Below are 3,008 nucleotides of genomic sequence, written 5' to 3'. Positions count from 1 at the left end.
CAAGTTGCTTTGACAGTTTAAGTAGAAGTAAGTGCAGTGTTATTTCTGTAAAAACTGACCAGTGGTCTAGGCTGATAAAAACTCTCTAAGGGCATTGTGAGAGACACATACTGTAGGCTGAATAGGCCGGTCCACATGTAAATAACCTGGTTCACATGGGATGGTCTGGTCCACATGCGTAACTTGGTCCAAATGTGAATAGTCTGGTCCACATGCGTAACTTGGTCCAAATGTGAATAGTCTGGTCCACATGTAAGTAACCTGGTTTACATGTGTAACTTGGTCCAGAATGAATGAATGAAAGAATGGCCTGGTCCAGGTAAGGGTCAACATTTACCCCCAAAAATCATGGAAAGTTGGGTATGGCTGGATTCATTTCTGTTTCAAAGTGTTATCTTGTGGTGTGTGTTTGTGTTAACACGTGTCATTGGTTGGTTATGACAAAGGCAGGTGATAAGGAGTCAATAAAGCACATTATCTGCTGCCTATCAAAGGTTCCAAAGATTAAACGCCATCAGTCTAACACTCATAAATAAAGGCGAGCATGTGAGTTGTAGGCCTAGTGCCTATTTCCCTTGTTGTTTAGTGAGGGGCTGCTGGACACTGGGTTATTCGTTATACCCGTGCATAAAAAACATGCCTGCTGCCAAGGGGGTGTGTGACTCTTGGTGCTTGAGCTCCTGCTGTTCCTCTTGAAGTGACTAAATGGCATCTTTGTGTTTTGTCTCATGTCACAAATACAGAAGACCAGAGTAGTTTTAGCTGAAAAAGGTCCTACATTTCCAGCAGCAGATGCTAGCAGTGAGGCCGAGAAAGGCTATTATACAGTATAAGAGTTTGGTTCCAAAACGCCATATCCATTTTAATGAATTTTCACAAATCATTTTACATTTTGTTTACAAGGTATTTTAGTAGAACTGGTATTGCATGTAAACACGTCATGTATAGTGTGGTCAGCAGCAGAAAATAAATTCTGAAGCGAAAAACAACACCCTGATCTGAAGCAGAAGGGGATCCCTTCAGAAGGGATTTATCGACCAGCAAAGTATAGCCCCATTACCCAGCATATTATGCATTATGCATTCATGTATTATGCATGTATTTTTTGCCAAAACAAGTAAAGAAACGTCTCAAGACATTCACTCATAATGACTTTATTATTGATCATTTTTGGTATATATATTTTTTAAAGGTAATCTAACAATCTCTTTCAGGAAGCATATTCACTGTGGCTTTGTTGATGGCATTCCTGTAAATGTGATATTCTGATATTTTAATGTTTTATTAATTTGTATTTGTGAAGAGACCTTGAGTGTCATGAAAGGTGCTCATAAAATAAAATGTCTTATTATTGAGTATCATTAAAGGTCTTGTCAGGATCCACCTTGTCTTAATCTAGGGAACAAGGACAGGAGTGTGTACCATTCTATCTGTGTCTCTCATAGCATCACTTCATAACTTCTCCATCCATCTACTGCTTCCCTCACATGGGGAAGAGCAGGTGGCCAGAAAAGGTGGTATGGTGGTTATAGCTGTCCACCACCCATGCATTGGCCAAGAGCTTCACATAGACCACATCTCCCACCTCCAACAGCAGAGAAGCTCCATTAGAAGTGTCCACTCTGTAATTTGATTGATGGCTGTAAGCAACGACAACATGCTCTTCATTTTTATGGAGCGAGAGTCCTGTAGGTGTAGATGCATGACCAAATCCATGCACAAACACAACAAAGTGGTAGACCCCTCTGACTGGAGCAGTAAACACACCTACAGTTGAACAGAAATAGAAGACAGTAAAATGGAAGATAATCATACAAAATATTGAGTGAAATCAAATCAGCATGCAGTGGTAGGACTGACAGTTTGAAATTGAGCTTTGCTTCATTGTAATACCTGTATTGGGGTTGTAGGCATTTCCGGTGTTAGTGAAGACATGTCTGTAGATCAGTGTGGTTGGCCTACTAATGGGACCAAAAGTCTCAACACCAGATGCTACCAATGAGGCAGAGAAAGACACCCTCCTCTCCTCCCTCTCCCTCCACAGCTCCTTCACCTGGCTCCCTGTCAGGTTCACACTGCCTCCTACAGCTGCCACAGCTGCTGCTTGCTCCTCCTGTTTCTTCTTCAGCTCCTGAATAACAACTTTGTGCTCCACCACTGTCTTCTCACTGGCTTTCAGTCTGTCAGTCAGTCTGGTCTCCATGGCCTCCATTTGTGTCTTAGTGTATCTGAGCTCCACTCTCTGCTCCGCCACCAGAGCGCTCATCTCTCTCAGCACAGTGTGGATGTCAGGCTGGCAGGTCTGTTCAGTGCAGGCTGTGTCTGCAGCTTCAGTTCTCTGTGCTGCACCCATAACCTCCTTTTGTCTGGTCTCTGCTTCACCATGGTGGCCCTGGCGAGTGATGTCATCGCCACTGACGGTCTCTCCTCCAAGCTGCGTCTCAGCCAAACAGCAGCACAGCAGCACCAGTAGAGATCCACAAATCTTCATGCTGAATCTGGACAAGTCTTCTGTCTTCTTCTGGTGTACTGATTGCTGTTGCTCTCAAACATACTGCGACTTGGCTACATATTGCCAAGTGGTGTCCTTGGGACATGCAGATATTCATCAAACAAACACAGTCATAAATGATGCACACGTGAGATGTAGGCCATGTGCTGTGTTGTTAAAAGCAACTCTGTGTGTTATGGTCAAACTGGTGCCAATGTCACCATAAATCACCCTACTGCCAAATAAAACAATCATAAAAGGGCAGGGAACGCCAGGGAGCTGATTCCAAAACCGTGGCGCAGCAACAGCAAAAGCTCTATCGCCTCTTTGCCTGAGTCTGGTGCGTGGAACATGCAGAAGACCCATGCTGCAGGATCTAAGGGACCTGGGGGCAGAGTGGTGGTGAATCGAATGAGATCTGCAATGTAGGATGGGGCAAGGCCATTTAGGGCTTTAAAAACCATCAATAAAATCTTAAAATGAATTCTGTGCTGGATGGGCAACCAAGACTAGTAGG

The 3,008-nt window shown here is 43.8% G+C and overlaps 1 protein-coding gene across 1 annotated transcript; it reads right to left on the bottom strand.

Moving 5' to 3' along the window:
* Nucleotides 1–1,483: 1,483 nt before the first annotated feature.
* LOC143124756 (uncharacterized) lies at nucleotides 1,484–2,663 on the bottom strand. The gene is made up of 2 exons (XM_076286464.1): nucleotides 1,894–2,663; nucleotides 1,484–1,686 (listed from the first exon to the last, which is right to left on the bottom strand). Exons 1-2 carry the CDS (start codon nucleotides 2,489–2,491, stop codon nucleotides 1,484–1,486), a joined length of 801 nt encoding a protein of 266 aa, XP_076142579.1. The 5' UTR covers nucleotides 2,492–2,663.
* Nucleotides 2,664–3,008: the final 345 nt, after the last annotated feature.

This window comes from Alosa pseudoharengus, unplaced genomic scaffold, assembly GCF_046254945.1.
Source record: "Alosa pseudoharengus isolate Yale_2024_CS ecotype anadromous, Long Island Sound unplaced genomic scaffold, YU_APseudo_1.1 YU_APseudo_1.1_scf_15, whole genome shotgun sequence".
In the NCBI taxonomy this organism is placed as follows: domain Eukaryota; kingdom Metazoa; phylum Chordata; class Actinopteri; order Clupeiformes; family Clupeidae; genus Alosa; species Alosa pseudoharengus.
The sequence above is the reverse complement of the archived record's forward strand: the minus strand, read 5'-3'. Positions and strand labels throughout refer to the sequence as shown.

What these genes read in the sequence shown, in the direction of transcription:
- LOC143124756 (XM_076286464.1), bottom strand. Translation starts at nt 2,491, where the DNA reads ATGAAGATTTGTGGATCTCTACTGGTGCTGCTGTGCTGCTGTTTGGCT. An exon ending in TGCCTACAACCCCAATACAG is followed by an intron (nt 1,687 to 1,893) that starts GTATTACAATGA and finishes CTACACCTACAG; the next exon opens with GACTCTCGCTCCATAAAAAT.